This window comes from Coenobita brevimanus, chromosome 15 (assembly GCF_032717465.1).
Source record: "Coenobita brevimanus isolate Jiangsu-jjx chromosome 15, ASM3271746v2, whole genome shotgun sequence".
In the NCBI taxonomy this organism is placed as follows: Eukaryota; Metazoa; Arthropoda; class Malacostraca; order Decapoda; family Coenobitidae; genus Coenobita; species Coenobita brevimanus.
This window is the reverse complement of record NC_136968.1, coordinates 20,425,498-20,452,312: the sequence shown is the minus strand read 5'-3', so window position 1 is coordinate 20,452,312 and position 26,815 is coordinate 20,425,498. Positions and strand designations below refer to the sequence as shown.

At 44.5% G+C, this 26,815-nt stretch overlaps 1 protein-coding gene across 1 annotated transcript in view; it reads right to left on the bottom strand.

Moving 5' to 3' along the window:
- LOC145390695 (snRNA-activating protein complex subunit 3-like) overlaps positions 1 to 26,815 on the bottom strand; it is a 111,112-nt gene that overhangs the window by 11,996 nt on the left and 72,301 nt on the right. Inside the window, exons 8-9 of the mRNA XM_080265486.1 lie at positions 16,836 to 16,959; positions 6,744 to 6,851 (exon numbers count right to left, since the gene is read on the bottom strand). Of these exons, the coding sequence (XP_080121612.1) occupies positions 6,744 to 6,851; positions 16,836 to 16,959 (232 nt within the window). The remainder of the gene's footprint in view (positions 1 to 6,743; positions 6,852 to 16,835; positions 16,960 to 26,815) is intronic.

Below are 26,815 nucleotides of genomic sequence, written 5' to 3'. Positions count from 1 at the left end.
GTCAAAGCATCAGCGACAGATACTGCACTGTGATCTTTAGCAGGACAAGCTATGATGAATTTTGAGTAGACGTCGACGAAGGTGATAATATATTTATATCCTGCCTTGGGGGTGAGTGGTCCGACGACGTCAAGGGATAGCAGTTGCCAAGGTTTAGTGGCCATAAGTTTTCCGGATGGGCCTGGTGTGCGGGTGATATCTTTTCCTAGTGCACAGGCTCGGCAGGATTGCACGATGGTTTTGGCGATGGTGGTGGGGTTCGGTGTCCAGTATATGTCGTTGAACACTTGGGTGAGTTTCTTGGTGCCCAAGTGGATTCCGTTGTTGGCATGGAGGTGGAGCATGGTGTCATGGGCGGCTGTGGGGCTTGGGACTATGTGGCCGTTAGGGTCAAACAAGTGTTCGCCATGCAGGTGGAGCTTGCTGAAAATATGAGGCGGAATCCAGGTAGGGCGTTGGTTGTCTTGCCACATCTTAATCAGGTCGGGTTCTGGTGTGATGGCATTAATGGGTAGTCTTGATAGGGCGTCGGCGTTCGTGTGGAGCTTGCCTGGACGGTACGATATTTCAAAATCGTATTCTTCTAAGGTTTCGCGCCACCTAGTGAGCTGGGCGTTCGTGGTGTTGGACTGGCGCAACCATTGTAGGGACTGGTGGTCCGTGATGATGATCACATGGGTGCCTGAGATGTATGAGCGGAAGTACTCCAGTGACCATATTATCCCTAGGCATTCACATTTGGTGGCCGCGTAATTTTTCCGCCGAGTTGAGGGTGCGGCTGGCACAGGCGATGATGTGTTCGCGGCCGTCCTGTACTTGTGCAAGGACTGCCCCTATTGCGTGGAGGGAGACGTCCGTGTACAGGCGGAATGGTAGGTTGTAGTCCGGAAAGGCGACGACTGGGGCGGAGGTGAGTTTGGCTTTGAGAGTGGTGAATGCGATGTGTCGGGGTTCAGTCCAGGCGAAAGGTTCTCCCTTCTTTGTCAGATCGTGCAAGGGTTTTGCGATGTTCGCGAAGCCTTTCACGAACCGCCGATAATAGGATGTTAGTCCTAGGAAGGCCCTGGTTTCGTGCACGTTGCGGGGGTGGTGGAATGTTGGCGATTGCACGCAGCTTGTCGGGGTCGGGGAGATGCCTTCTGCGTTGATCAGGTGTCCGAGAAAGGAGACTGATCTTTCAGCTAACACACATTTGCTGGGTTTTAGCTTCAATCCGGCCTGTCGTATGCGGTGGAAAACCTGTTTGAGGCGGTGGAGATGGTCGGCCCAGGTATGGCTGAAGACAATTACGTCATCCAGGTAGGCTAAACAGGTTTCCCAGGTGAGTCCGCTCAGCACTGATTCCATTAGGCGGGAGAAGGTCGCAGGGGCGTTGCAGAGTCCAAAGGGGAGGACGTTGAATTCGTAGTGCTTCCCGTTTGATGTAGAAAAAGCGGTTTTGTGCTTGTCGTCGTGGTGAACTGGAACCTGCCAATAGCCTGATTGGAGGTCTAAGGTAGAGAACCAGGTGCATCCATGTAGTGAATCTAGGGAGTCGTCGATCCTGGGTAGTGGCGTAGCGTCTTTGATGGTAACGTCATTTAATTTTCGGTAATCGACGCAGAACCGCATGGTTCCGTCTTTTTTCCGCACGAGTACTACAGGTGATGACCATGGGCTGGTGGAGTTTGATATGACACCGGCATCTAGCATTTCTTGAACCTGCCGGTCTTCTTCAGCCCGTTGTTTAGGATTTTTTCTGCGAGATGGTTGGCGAATGGGAGGTCCTGTCGTGTGAATTTCGTGGCTGAGGTAGGTGGTATGGCCGAGATCAGTGGGGCCGACGGAGAATAAGTCCTGGAAGTCCAGGAGTAGTTAGTGGAGGCTGTTTGACTGGGCAGGGGAGAGATGTGGTGGTATGTTGGGGAGGGTGGGGTGATTGGGGGGTGGTGTTGGGCATGGTTCTGCCTCTTCTGTGTCGCCGATTATGAGGCCTCGGGGCAGGGTTAAAGGTGTTGTGGCGAGATTAGCAATACGTATCTGGTGGGCGTTGGGAGGGAGGAAAGTGGGGGAGACTAGGCAGGATGATAAGGGCCCGTTGGGGATGGATGGTGAAAAAAGGACTGATGTACTTGAGGGTCTGGTGAGCGTCACCCATGCTTCGTGGTGGGGTGGAATGGTAATGGTGGAGGCAATAGTGGCAGGGAATGAGGGGTTTTGTGATGGCAAGGGTGGAGTGGTGGTTGGTGGTGGGAGGAAAGTTACTGAGGTCCTTGGGGAGTGTAAGCTTGGGTTACAGGAACAGGTGGGCTGGAGGTGGAGCGTGTGGTGGTGTGTTGTGTGGGTAGGAGGTGTGGGGGTGGTGATGGTATTTTTTTTTTCTTTTTTTTTCTTGTCGGTGAATGCTTGGTTGGGTTGGGCTGGACCGAAGTGGAGGCGACGTTGATAGCAATCAATGGTCGCGTGGAGTTTCTGCAGCAGGTCCAGGCCAAGGTAACCATCATATTGGCTGCAGGAGGAGTCAAAAATGATGAATGGGTGGTTGGTGGAGACTCGTTGGTGGGTGGTAGTTTGTAAGGCCCTGGTTTCCCCACGGATGGGTAGGGGGCCATCCCCGGCGTCTACGAGGTTGGCTGAAGTGGGGAGAAGTGGGCCGAATGCTGCGATGTGGCGGGAGTAGAAGTGGGAGTAGAGACAAGATCTGGCTGCTCCCGTGTCCACCAGTAATCTTGTCTTGACCCCATTCAGCCATATCTTGTTGTAGACTGGGGGTTTGTAGGTATTTGAGGTGGCCCCCGCCACCGTGGGGAGGTGCGGGGGCGGGCCTAAAAATCCATCTGCTGAGGATGGGGGTAGTCGTCGTGCTCGTCTTCTTCCGGTCCTTGGTAGAGCAGTGGTGGTATGTCGTCCTCCTGGGCGTCGTCTTCAAGGGAGGAAACTTTCCTACGGTTTTGTTGAGGGTTATTTCGCCGATTCGCCTTGAGTTGTTCCCTTATGTCATGAATGGGGCAGGTGCGGCTGCAAGCCGTGAACTCCCAAGGGTTTATACTGATTAAGTTCCCTTGTTCCCTGGGGTTGTGGCGCTTCCTGTGCGGGTAAGCCCGGGGTACTGTGGGGGGCGGGTCTGCAGGCGTCTGGTGGGGCGTCGGCTTGGCTTTTGGTGGGAGGTTGTGGTTTGTGGGGAACTTTGTCACTGCGTGAAGCGGTTGTGGTGTGGGACGGGCGGCGAGAAGGCGCCTGACGAGCTGCAGGTCTTGGTCCATATTTCCTGAGGGATCATATATGGAGAAATGTTCCCTGACTATGCTCGGGAGGATCCTCAGCAGGGCGTTGAAGGTATGAGTGTCCCGAGTATGTACTTCAGCTTCGGGATAAGCGGCGGTGACGAGGCGCCGAGCCTGGGTGAAAGTATCATCCAGGTTACCGTCATAGGTGAGGGCGTCGAGTTGTGAGAGTGCGACAACTCTGCCCATGGAAGGCATGAAAGCCTGTTTCACTATCTGAGTGAACTGGTCCCATGACAGTTCTGGGACTATTTTGGGTGCGACATTTGTGATGATTTTTCCCAGATTCGGTAGTGTGACTGCAATTTTCTCCTTATCTGATTCAAATCCTATGTCTAAAAGGGGTTTGATCATGTCCAAATAAACATCTATGTCACATTGGTCCGGGTTGAATTTTGGTAATTGAATGTGCGGTTTAGCTGCCATTGTGCAAGGTTTCCTCTAACGTTCCCCCGTGCGTTACTCGGATCCAGAACCACCGCTTGCCACCAGTGTTATGCTGAGTGTTTTTAGGCCGACTCCTCGTACTAAAGACACTAGCTACTGAACGGGGTCCTTTTTCCGGACCGGAAGTAATGCACTAACAAGGGAACAGGACATAAAAACTAGGCAGTCCACCTTTAACACATCTATTACCTTAATTACAACACCTTAACAATATCACATAGGATGGTATTATAAACAGAGGATACAGACATACAGAATTACGTTAATGTAATATGGGATATTCACACACTCCTTAATTATGCTTTATAATAGGTTAAGAGTCCGTAAGTGGATGGGATTCACTTGTATCAAAGTCCAAAAGGTCTTAGCGTGTCGGGGCAATGGAGATGTCTGGGCTTGATGAGCCGAGGAGGGATTATTACTATAAGTTAGCAAGGGAGGTAGAGCACTAGAGTTCACTGTTTAGGCTCGGCGCGGCAACTCTCGCCCGTGCGTACACTGACAATGGGGGGGACTACTCTAGATGGGACTTTGGGATAGCACTGTTCGGATGAACCCAGAACTTATAGTCTTTGTTAGCGGAAGGTATTTACGGACACTTTTTGGTGTATTCCCGCTGGTTCACTCTGTCACTGGATCAGTACAGGGAAGGGGAAGTCACTATTCTTGCCCGAGTTTCTGGGGCGATATCACTTTGTCACTGTAAGGTGTAGGTCCCCACTCTGGTCACGGTGCAGGGAGACCCTCTTGCCTGGGGTCTCGACCTGTTGTAGGTCCTCCTCTGGTCACGGTGCAGGGAGACCCTCTTGCCTGGGGTCTCGACCTGTTATAGGCCCTCCTCTGGTCACTGTGAAGGGAGGCCTGTCTGTGTTGGCCCTAGGGACTGGGGCCAAACAGGTGTAGCAGATGGGCCTGACGTCGTAGGGTCTGCGGCAGGGGGAGGTCGGCGTTGACGGGTTGCCGGGCTCGCCTAGGGGTCCGAGGACTGCGGAAGTCTACCGGGGAACGCGCCGTCAGGTGTGGGCTGCGGCCTCGTCTCCTGCTGGTACCTGGGGAAGACAAGAATTTCCCCGGGGGTAGGAGGTAGGTCCCGACTGGGACCAGGCCTCTGTTCAGGTGACACTTTAGGGGTAACTCCCCCGGGTGGTGTCCGGCTACTCCTGCAGGAGTTAGCTGGCTCTAGAGGACACACGGAGGCCGTGGTCTGTCTTACACTTATGGAGGGTAGCACAGAGGCGACTCTCTCTCTTGTCTTTACAATTGCCGTGGCACCAGGTTGATCGGTACTGGGACCCACTTGTGGCGGTGTGTGAGGGTCTCTTACCCTTAGAGTGGCTAGGGGCGTGAGCCCCGTACAATCCACTATTGGGCCTCCTGCCCTATTTGTTATAGAGGGCTCTCTTCCCTCGTCAAAGGACCTCCTGTCCTGATAGTGGCAGAGGGTATTACGCCCTCGTGGCTCACTGTGGCAGAGGAGACAAGCCCCTCGTGGCTCACGTGGGTTACTGCGGCAAAGGAAGGGACTTCCTCTTGGCTCGAGGTGGCAGTAGGTGGAAACACACCGTGGCTCACCTAGGGACCTCCTGTCCCGTTGGGGTGAAGTTGTGGTCGTCACCACAAGACTACGAGGGACTGACGTATCAGTCCCACCCCACTGCTGTCGAGGGTTAACCCGCCGTATAACTTGTTGCGGGTCTGGGCTCACCTGGTGTTGAGGTAGTTGCGGGGAGAAGGGGCCCAGGTCAGAGGTGGTCGGATGACCCTCTTGTCCCGGGTCACTAATCTGACCGTTATCTCCTCCTCGGGTGGTGGGGTGGTGGTGGCCCGGTGGTGGTGTGGGGGGTGGCGGGGCGGAAGGTCCGGTCGCGGGCATTTTAATCACCTTCACATTTGAACAACTCTGCTGTGCTTTTTTTGGTTGCAGTGACGATGTTCCAGTCCGCTGTGATGACTGCCTCTCTGTTTTGACATAGTAGCTATACATGCACATTTCATCACCTGTTATGACATTTTTCAGAGAGTTCTCATCAGCATTCGAACAATTAAACAACCCCTGACTGACTGTGGCAATGTTCTCTTTTTGCTCATTTGTCAACAGACATGGCACAAATTTTGTGACAACACAATGCAACTTCAGTTTTTCAGTTAAAATCATGTGGCACAAAATTTACAGATGCCTACTTCTTTGGAAACTGCATGGACAGTCAGGTGATGATTTTCACAGATCACTGCATGCACTTTCTCAACATGATCATCGTCTCTTGACGTGGAAGGCCATCCATATTTGGGATTGTATCCTATGGATGTTCTTCCCAATTTGAACTGCTGGAACCATTTGTGACATTGCATACGGCTCAAACAATCCTCCCTACATGCCTGTTACAATATATGAAAAGCCTCCATAAAAGTTTTTCCAAGCTGAAACAGAATTTAACACAAACACTTTACTCTTCAAGATCTGTCATTGTTCAACTTGGAACAAATCACCAAGAGCACTAAACACATGTTCACTCAAGCGTGTGTACCTCGATAACTAAGCGACGTGGCATGATGCGGCCAGTGTTATACCAGTATTAAAGCTCAATGTCGCCGCTACACAGCGCTCCTGTCATGATCACACTATGCCAGCTAATTGATATACTATTTTAAAAAATTTCTTTTTTTCTTTTTTCTTTTTTTTTTTGGATAGACCTTGTATAATGCATTGCATTGATGAAGGTACAAAATCAACATTTAATCACACAGCTAACTCCAGCTCAAAAAGTAACTATTGTGACCAGACTGAAAACTTTTTTGCAAAACTATAGTTTATTCACCACAACTTGTCCCAGAGTATCATTCTTTTAGCAGCTTATTTCATACAGTTCAATGGCAGAAAAACAGTGCTATGGCTGTATATAATTTTTATAACACCATACTCTAGTGTTAAACTGTTGTTACAAGTAAACCTTCAAGAGGGAGAGAGGGAAAATTTTGGCCAGGTTAAAATGAAAATAGTATACTTTACCACAAAATCAATGTGAGAGAACTCACTTGGCAAGACACGACTCACAGATGCAGCACTTGACAGAGAACTTAGAGGCCTTTCCACGGAGGAGGGGATACTTTGTTAGGTCCTGTACATCATCTTGGTGATGCAACCTGCAAACAAATAAGCCTACTCTAACTACTACTTGAAAATGGCTACAATAACATAATTGTAAGGGAATGGGTGGGGCACATAGTCCTTCCCCTTTTTGTACTGGGAAGAGGGTGTGACTATCCAACACAAAGTATAAAAATTAATGAAGTAGGTACACAGGAAAGTTTTGAAAATTGTCATATATGATCCTCTGCAAGTACACTAACACTAACAAAAGAACCATATGAGGTAATGAGTTCTTGCAAATTGTCATATATGATCCTTTGCAAGTACACTAACACTAGCAAAGGAACCATATGAGGTAATGGGTTCCTAAGATATGCTGCCTCCCAAAACTGCTTATGGCATCTTTCCATGAAGTGTAGGGTCATCAGTTGACCATGAGCAGTGCTATATACTAAATAAAAAATGGTTCCCCCATCTTTAGATGGGAAAAAAGGATGATGATGATGATGATGATGAAACTGCTGCACTACTTATATATGTAGCATCTACTGATGACTATGCATCACTGGAAACGGAATAATAGCATGAGGGAAATGTGGACTGAAATACAAGAGAATGCATAATGTAGCTTTTATTATGCATGCATGACCAGGATAGCAAAAAATCAAGTTTCTTTCAGTAAAATAGTGACCAAGGGGATTTTTTTATCTTTTTCTAAAGGAAATGACCAAATTTTGTACTGTATGTTTGGCATCAGATCTTTCCTTCACTAGAAGTAGGCACAGATGAATTTTCATTCTCTGAAATCACATAAAACTTACTCAGTATAGAACTCTCAATGGAATTAGGTCTTTAGGCATGAGAAGAAGACATAAGCTTGTTGTGATTAATATTTAAGTACTTCTATCTATCTATCTATAGCCCGACGCCCTATTCCCGCAAAGGGTGGCCGCAGACAAAACGCCTCCAAGTCACTCTGTCACCCACCATTTGACTCCCCTCCCCCCAACTCACCCCCCCCCTCCCTCATATACCTCTCAACTCCATCCCTCCACCTCATCCTCGGTCTACCCCTCCCTCTCCCTCCCTCCACCTCACCTACATACACCCTCTTAGTCAGTCTTTCATTCTCCATTCTCTCCACATGTCCAAACTACCTCAGTGTATTTCTCCTAATCTTTTCAACCACATCCACATCTACCCCACAACGTTCCTTCACTTCTTCATTCGTCAGCCTGTCCCTCCCCGTCACTCCACGTGCTCCTCTCAAGTAACTCATTTCCACTGCTCTCACTCTTGACTTGTTCCCCTCTTGCAAGGTCCACGCCTCGCTTCCATACGTCAGGGTAGGGATCACAATACCATCATGCAGTGACTTCTTAACTTCCATACTCACCTCCCTATTTCTCATCACTGCTTTCAGTGTACCAACAACCTTTCTTCCCTGCTGTACCCTTTCACGTACTTCATCCCCCAAAGTTCCATCCTTACTCATCACACTACCCAAGTACTTGAATGCACTCACATTCTCCATAACCTCACCATCCAACCTCACTGCACACTCTATGACTTCATTCCTCTCAAACACCATAACTTTACTTTTGTTTACATTAACTTTCAGCTTCCTCCTCCTACACACTGTCCCAAATTCATTCACCAAACCTTGCAACTCCCATTCATCTTCACTCAACAATACTGTATCATCAGCAAACAGCAACACCGGAAGCTCCCAAATCTCACCCTCATTCATTAGGGCCACCCCCACATCCACTGCCCTACCTTGCACCTCCTTTACAACCTCATCCATATATATATTAAACAGCCATGGAGACATCACACACCCCTGTTTCAGTCCCACATTGAGATCGAAGAACCCACTCAGCTCACCATCCACTCGCACCGTAGCCCTAGCTCCCTCGTACATACTCTTCACAGCACTCAACAATTTCCCCTCCACTCCATATATTCTTAATACCTTCCACATACCTTGCCTATCTATTCTGTCATAAGCTTTCTCCAAGTCCATGAAGGCAGCATACACTTTCCTTCCCTTCTCTAGATACTTCTCCACTAAACATCTTAGAACAAATATCTGATCTACACACCCTTTTCCCTTCCTAAATCCCCCTTGTTCTTCTCCAACTAGCTCCTCTGTCATATGCCTAACCCTATCAATGAGTATTCTACTTGGGTTTCATTAGAGTTAAAAAAGGACCATTAGCAGTGAAGAGGTTTATGAAGATTTCTGGTACGGCACAGTAATGACTTGGTATACGATTGTTTGGTACTTACTCCAGTTTTAAAAATCTGCAAAATAAATAATCATGGATGCAGACTGGAATCAGTACTGTGCAGGTATATAAAAATTCAGCAAATCAAATATGATGTCCTAGTTTCCTGAATGACTGGTTGATGAACCCCTTCACTGTGATGATGTATTATATCATTTTACTTGGGTTTCATTAGAGTTAAAAAAGGACCATTAGCAGTGAAGAGGTTTATGAAGATTTCTGGTACGGCACAGTAATGACTTGGTATACGATTGTTTGGTACATGACTGACTGCTAAAACGACTGATGAAAACTTGTACAGTACCCAGTCTTGGGTTAAGAATCATGAAAATCACTTATACGATTTGTGCAATGGCCATGTAGGACAAGCCCATAGAGATGCACTGCCATCTGTGCATGCCAACGGTCATACATTTGAGCCAAGATGACCAACCCATACGTATATATACAGAACCTCCTTCTGAGGCCTCTACACATATGTCCTTCCCACCACCCCTTTGTTGCTCATCCACTCACTCCCCTGTCTCGCTCCTGTGATCATCTCCCTTGCATTCCCCATGTTGTATAACCATCTCACGTGTACAAGGCCATCGAAACACCATCACTATCGCAAAATAACAGTGTAAGTACGTGACAAATAGTACAGCCTGTAACAATAATTGGAGAGAGAACTTTTTTGTGTGAAACCCTGAAACCTGTGACTTGGAAAACATGTCACGTAAGGGTGAAACCCCATCAGAAAGTGTGGTGCTACTGAGGACACCATGGACAAGCCTTGAAGGGCAAGGTGTAGCCTCTCCTTTGATGTTCAACAGGAGTTTTAAGCACCACAAAGATGGGCACTGGGTGAAAAAGATCACACACACACCCTAAAGCTGCCCCAGTTCACAGTCTCTACCATTAAAACAAAAAAAAAAAAAGGGCTGTCCTAGTTGCAGCGCAGGCTGTGCCCACCCTGAAAGCTAAGTGCCTAAAAGATGCTAGAGATCCCATTATGGAGGAGATGGAGCATCTCCCAGCACTGTGGGTTAATGAATTTAACTGCATGGGGCAGCCCCTGCACTGTAACTCCATCTGCACAATGGTGCTTGATCTGTACATCTGAAGGTGAGGAGGGGAGTGGAGGTAAACGAGCAGTTCAAGGCCAGCACAGGGCGGTTCGAGCAGTTTAAGGTTCGGGCTGGTCTTAGTCATGTGACACTGCACGGACAGGTTGCTAATGCTGACCTTGTGGCAGTGGAGGCCTTTCCTGTCCAGCTGAAAGTGATCAAGGAGGAGGACAGTCTCCAAAATAGGTCCTAAACTTTGGTGAAACTGGACTGTTTTGGAAAAACATCTCCCAAAAGGTTTACATCTGCAAGGAAGAACAACATGCACCTGGCTTTAAGGCAGCCAAGGTCCATCTCACCCTTCTCCTTGGGTCGAACCTTAAGCTAAAACCCCTGCTTGTCTACCATGAAGAGAACTCTCGGGTACTGGCAGGACATAGTAACCCCTTAACCGCGGGGCGTCACTTTCGTGACGCTTGGGAGCAAGGGATCATACCGCGGGGCGTCGCTTTTGTGATTCTGTGTTATTTTGAATTCACCCGGGCTTCCAAGTGGGGGCTTGTATCATCTATCAGTACTGCCAATGTCCAACACTAGTCAGCACTCCTAATCTCATCTGTACTCCCATCCATTGTTGACAATTTAGCCATTTCTCCCCGTTCTTGACTCCCCTCCCTACCCCCCCTCCATTACCCTAGCCTCTCGCCTGCCCGGCCGTGCTACGCTAAGTAAATCTTCCCTGGAATTTTTCACTGATTTCATCCATTGAAATAAGCCCTATGTCCTATTCTTATACCAAATAATATATACAAGAAAGAAATAAGGTAAGTGAGAGTGCCATGTGGAGAGGATGGAGGGCGAAAGACTGACGAAGAGAGTGTATGTGAGTGAGGTGGAGGGGGGAAGAGGGAGGGGGAGGCCGAGGATGAGATGGAGGGATGGGGTGGAGAGGTATATGAGAGAGGGGGGTGTGAGTTGGGAGCAGGGCAGTGAAATGGCGGGGGACAGGGCGACTTGGAGGCGATTTGTTTGTGGCCACCCCAAACGGGATTGAGGCGTCTGGCAATAGATAGATAGATAGAGTGCCATACACCTGGAATTGGCTAATTATCACCTGACAACACCTCACGTGCACTCGTTCGCTAATTTTCGCTGTTTTTTTCCCCTTGAAATATGCCGTATAATCTATTTTCGTAATAAATATACATGTAAGAAGGGAAGGGAGAAGCCTAAGTGATATTTACATTCACCTGGAACTACCTAATTTATAATGTATTGTCTAGATTTCCTGCCAATCATTTCAGTGCTAGACAAAGCTGTTTCAAGATCTAACATTGGTAGCTCTGAATATATATCTCCTAAGTAGGCCTCTAATCTATTTTCGTAATAAATATACATGTAAGGAGGGAAGGGAGAAGCCTAAGTGATATTTACATTCACCTGGAACTACCAAATTTATAATGTATTGTCTAGATTTCCTGCCAATCATTTCAGTGCTAGACTTAGCTGTTTCAAGAGCTAATATTGGTAACTCTGAATAACCCCTAAGCAGGCCTCCACCCCGGCCCTCCGTTATCAGCTTACTCTCATCTTCCGAAGCGAGGGTACGTATGTTTCTTCTTGCTGACTTCAAGGCCTTTTTTCACCCCCATGCAAAGGGCCCTGTGACCTTTACCCCCTACTAAACCTCGTGTGGAAAGAGGTAAAGGACTGACAATTGATAAAAGAGTGACTACGATCTTTCTATTGAGTAAAACAGTGCAAGTGGAATTGTAAATAATGTGTAAACAGCAAGTGAAAGTAATGAATGTAAATATACGTGAACAATGGAAAATAGTTTTATAAGTTATTTCAAGTGACAGTGCATAACACAGTGTAAATAAAATAGAAATGTAAATAACGTAAATAAAATAGAGAACGTAAATAGAAATGTAAATGAGTAGTATTATAAGAATACGAGTATATACCCTAGGAGTAATTAAAGTGAAAGTTTCACTCTAGCATGTCTTAATGCTATGAGTTATGAGAGTGAAGATGAAAGTGACATTCACTCTCAATGCCAGTATACAGGACGAGAAAGTGAATGCTATGTATTTTACTGAAAGAAATTGAATCCCTACAGTGACAATAAACTAATACTACTGAAGGAAACTTATGGATAAAGACTGTAGATATATATAAGTGTTATATAGTAATAGAAATATAAAGTGTGAGGGGTTTTATGAATAATAAATGACAGAGTACCAAGAGCGAACTAGTGCCAGTGCGACGATCAGACGCGCTCGTAATTTCCATTGCTTTCACAGTGGGTTTTTTTTTGGAGTATGGATCCCAAACTACTTGAAAATTGTAGAATAGTGTTTATAGTGTTTGTATCTGGCTGTGGTAATCATATTACGGGTTGTCGGGAAGTGTAAAGTGGAGACTTCGTTACCCTACTTCAGAGGTCTCCACAAGTCCTACGGTAACCGACAAAGGCTCAACAATCATTCCAAGAGAAAGCTGAAGGTATGTGCCATAAGCATATGTAATTTTATTATTCTCGGACTAATAACTGATTTTTGGCAAATATTTATTGAGAGTCTGTCGGAGCCCAAATAACCCCGCGGGACACGCAAGTCATTGGTAAACAAGCCCGCGGTGTAGGTGTTAAGGAGAACCTGTGGGTTATTTGGAAAAATAATCTCAGGGCTTGGTTGACCATCACATTCTGCTGATCCTATGTGACAGGTTATTTTTCCCCCTGGCTGCATGACTATACCAGCCAGAACAATCTGGCGAACTGCTTTCTCCTTCTCGTGGACAATGCCTCAAGCCACCCTAAAGGCATGGAGGACTGGGTTGACAACATCAAGGTGGTGTACTTGCTCCCAACACAACATCGTTGCTCCTGCCCCTGGACTAGGGAGTGACTGTCACCTACCTTCGTCACACCTTCGAACAAAAGGTAAGGGCAAGCGACTCTGAGAAGACTGACACAGAGCGTCTCTTTTGGAGAGAGAGAGAGAGAGAGAAACACTGTAAAGTACATCACGGAGGTGTGGAAAGAGGAAGGTATGGGCAGGGTGTGCCCATTCCCTCACAGAGTTCTGAAGAATGGAAGGGATCCATAGTGAAATCATCAACCTCTCCAACGACGCACGGTTTGACAAGGTCAATGAGGCTGATGTCCAAGAGATCCTGGAAAGCCACAGTGAACAGCTATCGACAGAGGAGCTCACTGAGCTAAAGGAACAGGCAGTGGAGGTGCAGGAGGGTGGCACTGATGGTGGGGTGGAAGATGAGCTGGTTTGTGTCCTAGACAAAAGAGTTCCTGGCCAACACTGACAATGCCATTGTCTACATCCAGGACATGGACCCAAACTCGGTGAGGAGTGATGCAGTAAAGCACAGCACAGAGCAACAATTGAAGCAAAACAGTATGCTCCTGGCAACTGAAAAAAATGCAGAATGGCAGACTACCATCACCTCCTTCCCCAATACAACAATCACCAGAATTAAGGAAGAGCTGAGGCCATCAATTAGTGGGGTGCAAATGCTACACCCTGCCTCAGCTGCCTCCTCATCTTAATCACTGCCTGGCTCATCCCTATTCTCCTCCGCTGCCTCTTAGCACATACTGTTCTTTATCTCACCACACCACTCTCCCACTGCCTTACTGCATCACCTTCCTGCTGCATCACTGCATTGCCCTCCTACCACTTTACCACATCATGTTCCTGCTGCCTCATCGTATTGCTCCCCACCCATCACGTCACTATGTCCTCCCTCAGCCTCATTGCTTCACTCTTCCCACCGCTCATAATGTCCAAATGACCAAGAGTAATCGCCCCAACCCTCCAGCTGTCCCCCAACCTAGGGGGGGACCCTTGGTGATGACTCGGATTGGTCTATGACATACATCAGGTGGGTGGAAGAAATGTTTATTGAGATATTAGGCTACATGGTCCTTGACCCCCGGTATATCCCCACTGAGCCCACATTAAATCAGCAATGATTTACAAACAACTGTTATGCGACTGGATCTTACTTGACGTAACCTTATCATAAATCAGGTCATTACTGTACAGTGTGTACAGTATATTCCCTCCAAATCAAAATTTCTTCCTTAACCCCTTAACCGCGGGGCGTCACTTTCATGACGCTTGGGAGCAAGGGATCATACCGCGGGGCGTCACTTTTGTGATTCTGTGTTATTTTGAATTCACCCGGACTTCCAAGTGGGGGCTTGTATCATCTATCAGTACTGCCAATGTCCAACACTAGTCAGCACTCCTAATCTCATCTGTACTCCCATCCATTGTTGACAATTTAGCCATTTCTCCCCGTTCTTGACTCCCCTCCCTACCCCCCCTCCATTACCCTAGCCTCTCGCCTGCCCGGCCGTGCTACGCTAAGTAAATCTTCCCTGGAATTTTTCACTGATTTCATCCATTGAAATAAGCCCTATGCCCTATTCTTATACCAAAGAATATATACAAGAAAGAAATAAGGTAAGTGAGAGTGCCATACACCTGGAATTGGCTAATTATCACCTGACAACACCTCACGTGCACTCGTTCGCTAATTTTCGCTGTTTTTTCCCCCTTGAAATATGCCGTATAATCTATTTTCGTAATAAATATACATGTAAGGAGGGAAGGGAGAAGCCTAAGTGATATTTACATTCACCTGGAACTATCTAATTTATAATGTATTGTCTAGATTTCCTGCCAATCATTTCACTGCTATATATTAGCTGTGTCAAGAGGCTAAACATTGGCAGTACTGATTTCCCTAGGTAGGCCACGACCCCGGCCCACTCTGATCAGTTCACTCTCATCTTCCAGTGTGGGGGTACGTTTGTTTCCTCTTGCAAACTTCAGGGACTTTTCACCCCCATGCAAAGGGCCCTGTGACCTTTACCCCCTACTAAACCTCGTGTGGAAAGAGGTAAAGGGCTGACAATTGATAAAAGAGTGACTACGATCTTTCTATTGAGTAAAACAGTGCAAGTGGAATTGTAAATAATGTGTAAACATCAAGTGAAAGTAATGAATGTAAATATACGTGAACAATGGAAAATAGTTTTATAAGTTACTTCAAGTGACAGTGCATAACACAGTGTAAATAAAATAGAAATGTAAATAACGTAAATAAAATACAGAACGTAAATAGAAATGTAAATGAGTAGTATTATAAGAATACGAGTATATACCCTAGGAGTAATGAAAGTGAAAGTTTCACTCTAGCATGTCTGAATACTATGAGTTATGAGAGTGAAATTGAAAGTGACATTCACTCCCAATGCTAGTATACAGGACGAGAAAGTGAATGCTATGTATTTTACTGAAAGAAATTGAATCCCTACAGTGACAATAAACTAATACTACTGAAGGAAACTTATGGATAAAGACTGTAGATATATATGTGTTATATAGTAATGGAAATATAAAGTGTGAGGGGTTTTATGAATAATAAATGACAGAGTACCAAGAGCGAACTAGCACACATGCGACAGTCAGACGAGCTCGTAATTTTCATTGCTTTCACAGTGTTTTTTTTTTTTTGGAGTATGGATCCCAAACTACTTGAAAATCATAGAGTAGTGTTTATAGTGTTAATATCTGGCTGTGGTAATCATATTACGGGTTGTCGGGAAGTGTAAAGTGGAGACTTCGTTACCCAACTTCAGAGGTCTCCACAAGTCCTACGGTAACTGATGAAGGCTCAACAAACATTCCAGGAGAAAGCTAAAGGTATGTGCCATAAGCATATGTAATTTTAATATCCTAGGACTAATAACTGATTTTTGGCAAATATTTTTTGAGAGTCTGTTGGAGCCCGAATAACCCCGCGGCACACGCAAAACATTGGTAAACATGCCCGCGGTGTAGGGGTTAAACTAAATAAAATTACCCAGTGATAGCAGTAATGAAATAAAACACACATCATCAGACTGAAGGGTTAAACGATTAGCCACTACTGACCTGATATCAATGGAAACAATAATGTATATACAATTGCCCTGGTGCATGAAGAGGTATAACATGCTCTTGTGAGTATCCACCTATTACGTATGTGAAGACTATTGTTTTTGCTGGTATTGTTAGTATTCCAGCCTCAGAGATTCACGATGATTCCAGAACCAGAGGCTGTGGAAGGAATCTGAAGGGCCCAGGTTATGTGTCCTAGCATGGGCCATTGATGATAGAAAAAAAATCCAAATCTTTTACATGCAGTGGCAAAGAGTTCTATCAGTATTATGAGTAAACAAGATAAGGTGGTCATTTCTATTGGAAATTTCAACGGGACCTGAGCAAGTAATCTGAAAATGAAACTTGGTGAACCGATTCCTAAGAGTTTATTTTGTTTTATTCAAAAAATTCCAAATCTCCCCAATGGGGTCATGGTCATTGTAATAAACAGAAGGTGGAGACAAGTGACTGTCCACAGGACAGTTACAGTTCTAGTTTTATAACTGGGACGTATTTTTGACAACTGATATTTTAATGAATATGGCACTAGCAAAAAAAAAAAAAAAAAAAAAAAAAAAAAATGTTACAACTATATAAGTGAAAATTCACATAATGGCCGATTTATTGCATCCAGAATGAAAGCAGTGTAGTGCGGGAAATAAAACTACAGTATGCAATGACAAGGCATATTGAATAGCTGCCTGACTGACCATTCTACTGTCTTGCCACTCCAAACTGACCTGACATCAGTGAAGACAATAATGTGTTCACAGCTGCCCTGGTGCATATAAAGGTACGGGTAACCCAGATGCAGCTCAAGGTCCTGGAAACACGTGTCCTCCATCTTAGCAGTTGTGATCGGTCCTGATGGAGATGAGAAATTAAACCCATTAAGGCAAAAGACAAAGAAGGCATATGATTAAATGACTATAAACTAAACGAAGGTCGACAACTCCTTCAATATGGTCATATACACTCGTGCTATTAAGCTACGTCAAAAATTCACTGGAAATTAAGAAACTGTGACATCACTTCCCAGTGTGATTATATAACATTTCTTAGCATATACTTGCTGATGAACTATTTTCAACTTCAGAAAGGCCTAAGATAATGAAAGAGTTAGCAGCAGCAGCAGCAATAGTAGTAGTAAAGTAAGTAAGTAATAAGGACTAGCACCAAGACCACAGGGACTATATGGCACTAAAGCCACTGCATAAAAAATGACAGGTATGCTATGGTGGAAGAAAGGTAGAGGGGAAGGCGGGGAAGACACTAAATGTGAGGCAAGATACAGGTTTGAGATAGGAAGCGCATGAGGTGTGTGATGGAAAACACAGGGGATTCACCAAGAAGAGCAGCTACGGTAGGGGGACGTCCAAAGGAGTTAAGGAACGGGAGAGTCCTTCTGCACACGGCGTGGAACCGACGGGAGTCAAGCAAAAAATGGTGGACTGTGAGAGGGACCTGACAACACTGACAGATCGGAGGAGTGCCTCCTGACATGAGAAAGCCATGTGTGATCCACGTGTGACCAAGGCACAGACGGGCTAGGGCTGTTTCCCAACGCCTGTTGCGACAGGAGGACGACTGCTAGGGAGTGACAGTATGTTTGATGGAGCAGAGTTTGTTATCAGTTGTAGACATCCATTCTGCTTGCCACCACTGGCCAAGGAGACGGGTAACAATCGGGAAATAATCAGTTGTCGGGATAGGATGAGGTGTGACAGAGCGAGAGGTGACAGCTGTATGTGCTAAGCAGTCAACCCTCTTATTACCCGGTATTCCAACATGGCTTGGGACCCAGCAGGAGACAGACTTCAATCTGGTGTTAATACGGAACAACCATCCCTGCATCTTCAACACTAACGGGTTGCTGGCCAGGATAGACTGAGTACCATGTAGTGCACTAAATGCATCTGTGAAAATTACAAAAGTTTGTAACCTTGATTGGTATATAACACAAAGGGCCAGTAAAATAGCCAGCAGTTCAGAAGTGAAAATACTGGTGACTGGTGGAAGACAGATCTGATAGGTATGGTCTGGGAAAAGAGCAGCAAAACCCGAGCCCACAGAAGACTTAGAACCATCTGTGTACACTGGGGTCGCTGAGGAGTGACAACGCATATGATCCATTAAAATATGATAGAGTTCCTGTGAGGTGGAAGAGGACTTTGGACGAGAGAGCAGGGCATCAGAGACAGTAGGGCGAGGAAGAAACGAAGGCGGGAACATAGAATTTCGCAGAGGAAGAACTGAAATAGCAGGGAAAGAAAGGAATGCTAGTAAAATGGAGACCCAACAAGGAAAAGATGAAGCTAAGAGGACGGAAAAGGAGGGGAGAGGTGCATAACAGAGAAAGGGAAACCTGCAGATGGGTGTTGAAGAAGGTGAATGTTGTAACGGAGAGTTAACCTGTTACGTCTGGAGAATAGAGCGGACATACCCGACTCAACATACAGGCTCGTAACCGGGGTGGAGCGAAAAGCACCCAATGCCAGATGTAAACCATGATGGTGAACAGAATCTAGGCACCAAAGGGAGGAAGATGAGGCCGATGCATAAACCTGACAGCCATAATCAATCTTTGACAAAACTAAGACAGTATGGAGTCGGAGCAGATTTGTACGGTCTGCACCCCAGGACATATGACTGAGAGTTTGTAATAACTGAAATCTGAGGAAAGCTGAGATCTTAACCCCTTAACCGCGGGGCATCACTTTCGTGACGCTTGGGAGCAAGGGATCATACCGCGGGGCGTCGCTTTTGTGATTCTGTGTTATTTTGAATTCACCCGGGCTTCCAAGTGGAGGCTTGTATCATCTATCAGTACTGCCAATGTCCAACACTAGTCAGCACTCCTAATCTCATCTGTACTCCCATCCATTGTTGACAATTTAGCCATTTCTCCCCGTTCTTGACTCCCCTCCCTACCCCCCCTCCATTACCCTATCCTCTCACCTGCCCGGCCGTGCTACGCTAAGTAAATCTTCCCTAGAATTTTTCACTGATTTCATCCATTGAAATAAGCCCTATGCCCTATTCTTATACCAAATAATATATACAAGAAAGAAATAAGGTAAGTGAGAGTGCCATACACCTGGAATTGGCTAATTGTCACCTGACAACACCTCACGTGCACTTGTTCGCTAATTTTCGCTGTTTTTTTCCTCTTGAAATATGCCGTATAATCTATTTTCGTAATAAATATACATATAAGGAGGGAAGGGAGAAGCCTAAGTGATATTTACATTCACCTGGAACTACCTAATTTATAATGTATTGTCTAGATTTCCTGCCAATCATTTCAGTGCTATACATAGCTGTTTCAAAAGCTAACGTTGGTAGTACTGAATATCCCCTAAGTAGGCCTCCACCCGGCCCTCCCTTATCAGTTTACTCTCATCTTCCGAAGTGGAGGTACGTCTGTTTCCTCTTGCTGACTTCAGGGACTTTTTCACCCCCATGCAAAGGGCCCTGTGACCTTTACCCCCTACTAAACCTCGTGTGGAAAGAGGTAAAGGGCTGACAATTGATAAAAGAGTGACTACGATCTTTCTATTGAGTAAAACAGTGCAAGTGGAATTGTAAATAATGTGTAAACAGCAAGTGAAAGTAATGAATGTAAATATGTGAACAATGGAAAATAGTTTTATAAGTTACTTCAAGTGACAGTGCATAACACAGTGTAAATAAAATAGAAATGTAAAAAACATAAAAAAATAGAGAACGTAAATAGAAATGTAAATGAGTACAGTAGTATTATAAGAATACGAGTATATACCCTAGGAGTAATTAAAGTGAAAGTTTCACTCTAGCATGTCTGAATACTATGAGTTATGAGAGTGAAGATGAAAGTGACATTCACTCTCAATGCTAGTATACAGGACGAGAAAGTGAATGCTACGTATTTTACTGAAAGAAATTGAATCCCTACAGTGACAATAAACCAATACTACTGAAGGAAACTTATGGATAAAGACCGTAGATATATATAAGTGTTATATAGTAACAGGAATATAAAGTGTGAGGGGTTTTATGAATAATAAATGACAGAGTACCAAGAGCGAACTAGCGCAAGTGCGACGGTCAGACGCGCTCATAATTTTCATTGCTTTCACAGTGGGTTTTTTTTTGGAGTATGGATCCCAAACTACTTGAAAATCATAGAGTAGTGTTTATAGTGTTAATACCTGGCTGTGGTAATCATATTACGGGTTGTCGGGAAGTGTAAAGTGGAGACTTCGTTACCCAACTTCAGAGGTCTCCACAAGTCCTACGGTAACTGACGAAGGCTCAACAAACATTCCAGGAGAAAGCTGAAGGTATGTGCCATAAGCATATGTAATTTTAATATTCTAGGACTAATAACTGATTTTTGGCAAATATTTTTTGAGAGTCTGTCGGAGCCCAAATAATCCCGCGGCACTTGCAAAACATCGGTAAACATGCCCGCGGTGTAGGGGTTAAGGGAAGTGAGATGTGGGGACCAAGTCAGTCAAGAATCAAAGTCAAGGCCAGGGAAAGGGGCTGATAATCAATATGGCAGGGGGGTACCATGTAGTGTAAGAGGGGGTTGGGGGATTGAATGACAGGTCATAAAAGTTATAGCACAGGATTTCATGGGAGAGAATTTAAAGCCAAGATCCAAGGCCCACCCTGATGCTGCATCTACAGCTGATTGAAGTAGGGCTCGTAAGGCCAGGACATCCGCTCCAGCTGCATATATAGCGAAATCATCTACAACAAAATCTCAAATTTCAACAGTTTAGAATTCAATGAATCAAATTTCGATGCATTTTAGAGTGGTCTGCCTACCTTACTTTTCTATGCAAATTCGTGAATTTCGATGCTCTCAGGGCCAGACTCCAACCAAAACAAGCAAAGATAATGTTCTTGATGTGAACAAAAATGCTAGAAGTGAAGGAAAATTATGAGAAAAAGTATGAACCTAACCTAATATCGTATGTAACATGTGCTCTCAGGGCCAGACTCCAACCAAAACAAGCAAAGATAATATTTTTGATGCGAACCAAAATGCTAGAAGCGAGGGAAAATTATATGAAAAAGTATGAGCCTAACCATATGTGGACATGCATTTCACTGTAATTTAGTTGTTTGTATTTTCATTGTATTTTTGTCGCAACTTACCTGTTTCAAAATGGCAAGCAAGTGTTCTTTGGGTAGCAATGGTAATGTACAAGAGCAGCCTGGCACCTCTAAATCTTCGCAGCCAAAGGAGAAATGGCAATACAGGAAAGGGCAGAAATACACAAGTATACACTTGCTGACAGTATGGCAATACAATGCAGAACTACAGTTACTTAACCACAATTATAGTTCATAAAGTTTACAAGGGGTGTGGGCAAAAAATCATGATTTTAGGTAGATAGGTTCGGAGGCCACGGACCCAAACTAATTTTTCACATTAAAAGTTTAGTTTAAATTTTGATTATTTGAATTCCGCAGTGATATTTAGGTACATATGTCCATCATAAAAAATTTCACTGTACATATAATGAAGCACGAACACCATGCGGGAGAGATGAAACGATATCATTTATTGCAAGGGTAAAAAGTGTAGTACTAAGAACACATCCCTGTGGGACATCCTCATGCTGTACATAACACCGGGATAAGACATTCTGAAGGCATATACGGAAGGTCCGGTCACAAAGGAAGTTCTGTAAGAAGACACCCATATTGCCATTAATTCCAGAGTGTTGTAGAACACACCATGTTATACCTCCAGACTGTATCATAAGGCTTTTAGAGATCAAAAAACACAGCTATGACCACCTTTGAGTTAGTGAAGGATTGTCGGATGAAGGTTGCTAGCCTCATCAGGGGATCTAGGGTACTCCGCCCCTTGAGGTAACCATATTGTAAAAGCGAGTTTGCCCCACGATTCTAAATGCCACCTTAGGCAAGAGTTTACCATACGTTCCATCAGTTTGCATAGACAGCTAACAAGAGTGACAGGGTGATAATCTCCAGGTGACGAACCAAACTTGCCTGGTTTAAGGAATGGTAGGAGGTAGGCCTGTCCCCATTCATTAGGGAAGTTCCCAGTGGACCATATAGTATTATATATTCTCAGCAGAAAGTGAAGGGCTGTCTGGGACAGATGTTTTATCATGTTGTAGTGTACACCATCAGGTCCCACACAGGTAGAACCGCAAGCAGTTACAGCAGCTCTGAGTTACGAGCTGAAGAAAGGGGCATTGTACGCTGCATCTGATGACAGTGTGAACTGTAAGGGCATCCATTCTGAGTCTTTTGATTGTTAAAGAAGTAGGGGGGAGATGGGATCCATTGCTAATCTGGCTAAAATGGTGACCCAAAACATGGGCAACCTGAGAAGCATCGACTATGGCTCCATCATTGGTGGTGAGGACTGGAGTCAAGGTAGGTGACCAATTACCCGCTATTTTCCTGATACGGGACCATGTACATTGAATGAGTGTGTCCGAGACGATAGTAGAGACGTAAGACATCCAGCTGTCCTTTTTTGCTTGACGGATTGTAGGATGAAGGAGAGCATTAGCTTGTTGAAAAAGTATAAAAGCTTGGACCTCCAACGCAGTGCCCATTTTCCTGTGGCAGCTCTTCCACCTGGCCCTCTTGACCCGCAGGGCTGAAGTGCATTGGTTATTCCACCATGGCACACATTTCGATGACACGGGTCGGGAGGTACGCGAAATACTGTAGAGGCTCAGGCAGCCGTCAGGAGAAAGGCACGGAAACAGGAAAGCAAAGCAGTTGGATCATGGGAAAGCGGAAGAGGAATGGGGGTAACAGCCTGGGACGTAAAAGTCGCCCAGTCTGCCCTATTGAAGCGTCATCGAGGAGGGTCTAGGACCAGATAGTAAGACGTGGGGGTTAGGAGGATTGGGAAATGGTCCGTGGTACAATAATCATTCAGGACTGACCAAGTGAAGTCCAAGGAAATCACTGGGGTGCAGACGGACAGATCAATGGCAGAGAAAGTTCGAGTACTGCTGTCAAAATGGGTTGGGGAATCAGAGTCAAAAATGTAAAAATCATGGGCAAGGAGGAAATCCTCCAAGGAGTGCCCACGTGCAGTTAAAACACCAAGAGGGGGTTACGACAGTTAAAATAACCTAAAAGCAGGATAGGAAGGGGAAGGTCAGATAAAAGTCGATCAAGGTCAGTAAAACTGATAGTCACTGAAGGGGAAAGATACAGTGAGACCACTGTAACCCACATAGATAGAAACACTCTGGCGAAGGTACATTTGATAGTATTCGTGACAGAAAGGTTTTGAAAAGGAATGTCAACATGTATCAGGAGACAGGTATCATACTGGGAATGGGGTAGACTCAGATATGAATAAAAAGGAATTGGGGGAGGGTTGGTGAGGCATGTCTCTTGTAGGCTGAGAATCGGTGGGTTATACTGAGAAATGAAAAACCGGAGGTCTGGCCGATGTTTAGTAAAACTGCGGATATTCCATTGTATGATGGGAGCCATCGTGTAAAACTAAAAACTAATAACAGTTAGGAAGATCAAGGTCTAGTTGGGAAGTCTGCGATGGGCCGTAAAACAACGTATATTCCAGTATATAAAAAAAAAAAAAAAAAAAAGACATACTAAAACTTTAAATAAAAATGAATTTATGGCGGACGGGTGTCACACAACATTGAGTTGGTCGGATAGTAGGAATAGGAGCAGAGGGTGGAAGAGGCAAATGAGCAGGACGGACACTATAGCCCGGTAGCATAGGGATGGATAAAGGAGAGGGATTAGAACAAGAAGAGAGGGGGGGCAGAAGGGGAAGGAAGGAGGGATGGGAGTGGGAGGGAAATCTGGAGCCGAATGGACTTCTGCCGTATGGAGTATTTTTGGGGGACTCAATGGTTCCAGTAAAGGAGTCACAAGAAACTCCATAATATCAGCGAGGGTTTCACTCTCAGCACCTGTTGGAAGTGTCGCTTGTAGTGTCAGTAGGGGATTTGGAGTCGGTTGTGGAGTGACTTGTGGAGTTGGGATAAGGTTGGAACCAGATCGTTGAGTCAAGACAGGGATCTTTGTTGGAGTACATGCCGCGGAGGGCGAGGGACGAGCAGTACGCATTTTGCGAGTTGGGGGAGAATGTGTGGGTTTTGTGGAACCCCTGGCATCCGATCCAGTGGGGGGGAGTCCACGTTTGCCAGAGGGAGGCAGATGGCGGGCACCACGTTGTGGCAAAGGGAGTGATCGTTGAAGGAGAGAAGAGGAAGGGCGAGGGGGAGCAGCAGAACAAGAAGGGCGATGAGGGGGAGACAGGGGCGTCATTTGGGGGTGGCAGCGAGGGGCACTCCCCCCCCCAAGCTTTCTGAGGGGGCCTCCAATCAATTACAATTAATGAAAAAAATATAAGGTTAACGCCGTGACATAAAAACTAGTTTGCATTTAGCCTCAATACATTTTGAGTGAAATATATCGTGTGTGTGTGTGTGTGTGTGTGTGTGTGTCTGTTCTAACCTAATTGTTCTTACCTAACTGTATCTTTACAGGAATGAGTCAAGCTCGTACTGTCCCGTGTCTTAAACCATATTTATCTTACATATCCTTAAATTTGTGAATTGTTTTGGCACACACTATTTCATTCGGTAGTGCATTCCATTGATCAATTGCTCTGTTTGGGAAACTGAATTTCCTTACGTCTTTATCACCTCTCTTCTTATGCAGTTTTTTGCAGTGTCCTCTTCCTGATGCTTCTCCATATGTTAAGTAATCATTTATGTCTATTTTCTCCTTCCCTGATATGCACTTATATAGCATTACCATGTCACCTCTTTTCCTTCTCTCCTGTAGTGTTGGTAGATTCAGTTTATTTAGTCTTTCTTCGTAGCTTAGGTCCCTTAAGCTTGGTATCCATCTTGTAGTGGCCCTTTGACCTTTTTCAATCTTGTCTATGTGCTTTTTGAGATGAGGACTCCAGACTACTGATGCATATTCCAGGGTTGGTCTAATGAAAGATGTTATTATCCTTCTTAGCATGTCTTCATTTATGTATGTGAATGCTATTCTCATATTTGCAAGCAGTGTATATATGTTCCGTACCTTCTCGCTGATGTGGTCAGCCGGAGATAGTCTGTTATTGATAATCAACACCTAGGTCTTTCTCTCTTTCTGATGTATATACGGTTTTATTTCCTAACTTATAATCCCAATCAGGTCTTTTTCCACTTTTACCAAACTTGATTACATGACACTTGTCCACATTAAATTCCATTAGCCATGTAGTACTCCATTCATGAAGTTTATTTAATTCTTTTTGTAGCTCTTTACAAGAGTCTGTGTTAGTAATTCTCCTATCTATTTTTGCATCATCTACAAACATTTTCAGATAGCTCTCATTTCCAGTGTTATTGTTTATATCATTTATATACACTAAAAACATGATTGGTGCAAGCACTGAACCCTGTGGTACTCCACTAGTCACTTCTTTCCATGATGAGTAGTTTCCTCTTAGTACTGTTCTCATTTCTCTTTTTATGAGAAATTCTTGCATCCAACAAAACAGTTTGCCTCGAATTCCTCCTTGATGGTACAGTTTCCATAAAAGTCTTTGGTGTGGTACTGTGTCAAAAGCTTTCTTGAAATCTAAATAGATACTGTCCACCCATCCTTCTCTTTCCTGTATTGTGTTTGTTACTCTGTCATATTAGCTCAACAGATTAGTAACACATGATTTTCCTTTTCTGAAACCAAACTGTCTTTCTGTTATCATACTGTGTTCTTCTAGATGATTTACCCAAGCTTTTCTTATAAGCTTTTCTAATACCTTGCTTACAACACTGGTCAGTGATACTGGTCAGTGGTTGAGTGGATTTTGTCTATTTCCTTTCTTGAATAAGGGGACAATATTTGCTTTTTTCCAAATATCAGGTAGTTTACCTTGACTCAAGGATTTCTTGAAAATTAAAAATAATGGTTTACTTAACTCCTTTGCATATTCTCGTAGTACCCAACATGAAATTTCATCAGGACCACTTGCTTTTCCTCTGTCTAATCTACTTAACTCCTCCTGTATTACTTTTTCTGCTATTTGTATATCTGGTAGTGTGTGTGGACATGCATGTTCCACATAGTCCCTCTCAAAATTTTTTTCTTCTGTAAAAACTAATTGGAAATTCTTATTTAGTGCTTCACAAATATCTTTCTCTTGTGTCTAAGCGATTCCCTCGTCCGTAATTGATTGCATTATATCTTTTACTTTGGTTTTGCTTCTGATATAGCTGTAAAACAGCTTTGGTTGATCACTACTTTTATTTATTATATCCTCCTCAAACTATTTTTGGGCTTCCCTCCTTATTCTTGTATAATCGTTTCTTGCCTGTTTGTAATTATTATATGCCCTTTCACTATTATGTCTTCTGTATCTATTCCACAACAAATCTCTTCTTTCTTTTGATTTTTTACATTCTGTATTGAACCATTTCTGTATTTTCTTATCTGCTTCTTTGTGCTGTGGGATGTACTTCTGGACTCCTATTTCATAAAATTCACAGAATTTTTTATATACAGCATTTAAATCTTGTCCTCTAAGCTCATTTTCCCAATCAACTTCTAAGAAATACTTCTTTAGGTCTTGATAATTTCCCTTTTTATAGTTTAGGCTCTTTTTGTAACTGTCATTGCTGTTTACTATGTCATATGCTATCCTGAAGTTATAATTTAGTACTGCATGATCGCTTTTGTTGAGTGGAGGGTG